The following is a 1,313-nucleotide window of genomic DNA, read 5'->3' on the forward strand; positions in this document are numbered from 1 at the left end:
TAAATAAATACCTAAACAAAACCTCAAAGAAACACTCTAAAAAAATATCATAACACCTCTTTAAGCTCCTAGAAATATAAGATAAGGATAAACCTCATAATAAAATCTACTCTAATATAATCCATCTGCTATACAGTTTTCGAGTTGAGTGGTGATTTAATATTACGAGTAGAATTCAGAAAAACTATGTAGATAATGGTACAAAAGTTAATAAAGAGTTGGCAATGTCTAAGAAGTTTCACAGCCCAAAGCCAAAAAAAAAAAAACTACACTAGATCAACACTAAGAAGAGAAACATGGTTATATGACAATCCATGTCTTTCTGATGTGCAACCTAATCTCTAACCAAAAATCACAAAACAAAAAACATACATAAAACACATTGAAAAACACATATAAATAACTTCAAAACCTCATTTGTTTCTTGCTAAAAAATGGGCAAAATTAACACTATAATTTTTGTCCTTGTTTCTCTCTTATTCTTAATTAGCATCTCTTCAGCAGTCCCAATAGTGTCATCCCAACCCGCAAACCACACAGATCTTCAAGCGGCCATTGAAGACATGAAGGCCAAATCCTTCTATGGCTTTGCCATCCTTCTCCAAATGCTCAACATCACCACCCAACTAACCCTAAAAGAAATCACTTTCTTCATCCCCCAAGACCCTCAGCTCTCCAATATCTCCATTGCCGTCGACCGTCTCGAAGCGTTCGTGCTCAGTCATTTGATTGTCATGCCACTTGAATTCAGCGACTTGATTCGGTTTCCGACCGGTTCGATCGTTCCTTCAGGTTACCATAATAGGATGATCAGAATCCATAACCATGGAAGAGGCCATTTTGTTGTTAATAATGCTGTAGTCAATGTTCCTAATGTTTGTTCTAGTTCTGAGAGTATTAAGTGTCATGGGGTTAATAAGGTTATTGATTATGGTAGGGATTCTTATGGTAATCTTAATAATTAACTTCTGGGGTTATATCTTTGGAATATAGTTTGTTATTGGAATACAAAATATCAAAGTTTATCGTGTTGAATAAAAAGTACTTTAGGTGTGTGAGTTTAGAGAATGGTTCCACTTTATATTATACTTTGTTCCTCCCATTTCTTCATATAAGATAAGATATGAACAAGAAATTAAATCGAATATACACACCAAAACTATAGTTTTCTTGATTGATTAAAGCATTTTTTTCGTAACCATTTTGTTTATAAAATTTTAGCTTACTTTCAGTTTTAGCATATAAATACTATATCACTCTATAATAATAATAATTAAAAAAAAAAAAAGTTATTCAATGTGATTATTTATAAT

At 32.3% G+C, this 1,313-nt stretch overlaps 1 protein-coding gene across 1 annotated transcript; it reads left to right on the forward strand.

Annotated features, from left to right (window-relative positions):
* The first annotated feature begins 434 nt into the window (after positions 1–434).
* On the forward strand, positions 435–1,093 carry LOC120082397 (FAS1 domain-containing protein SELMODRAFT_448915-like). The gene has a single exon (XM_039037559.1). The coding sequence runs from the start codon at positions 435–437 to the stop codon at positions 963–965; it is 531 nt and encodes a 176-aa protein (XP_038893487.1). The 3' UTR covers positions 966–1,093.
* Positions 1,094–1,313: the final 220 nt, after the last annotated feature.

Source organism: Benincasa hispida, chromosome 8 (genome assembly GCF_009727055.1).
Source record: "Benincasa hispida cultivar B227 chromosome 8, ASM972705v1, whole genome shotgun sequence".
Taxonomy (NCBI): Eukaryota; Viridiplantae; Streptophyta; class Magnoliopsida; order Cucurbitales; family Cucurbitaceae; genus Benincasa; species Benincasa hispida.

Coding starts and splice junctions, on each gene's coding strand:
- LOC120082397 (XM_039037559.1), top strand. CDS start 435: ATGGGCAAAATTAACACTATAATTTTTGTCCTTGTTTCTCTCTTATTC.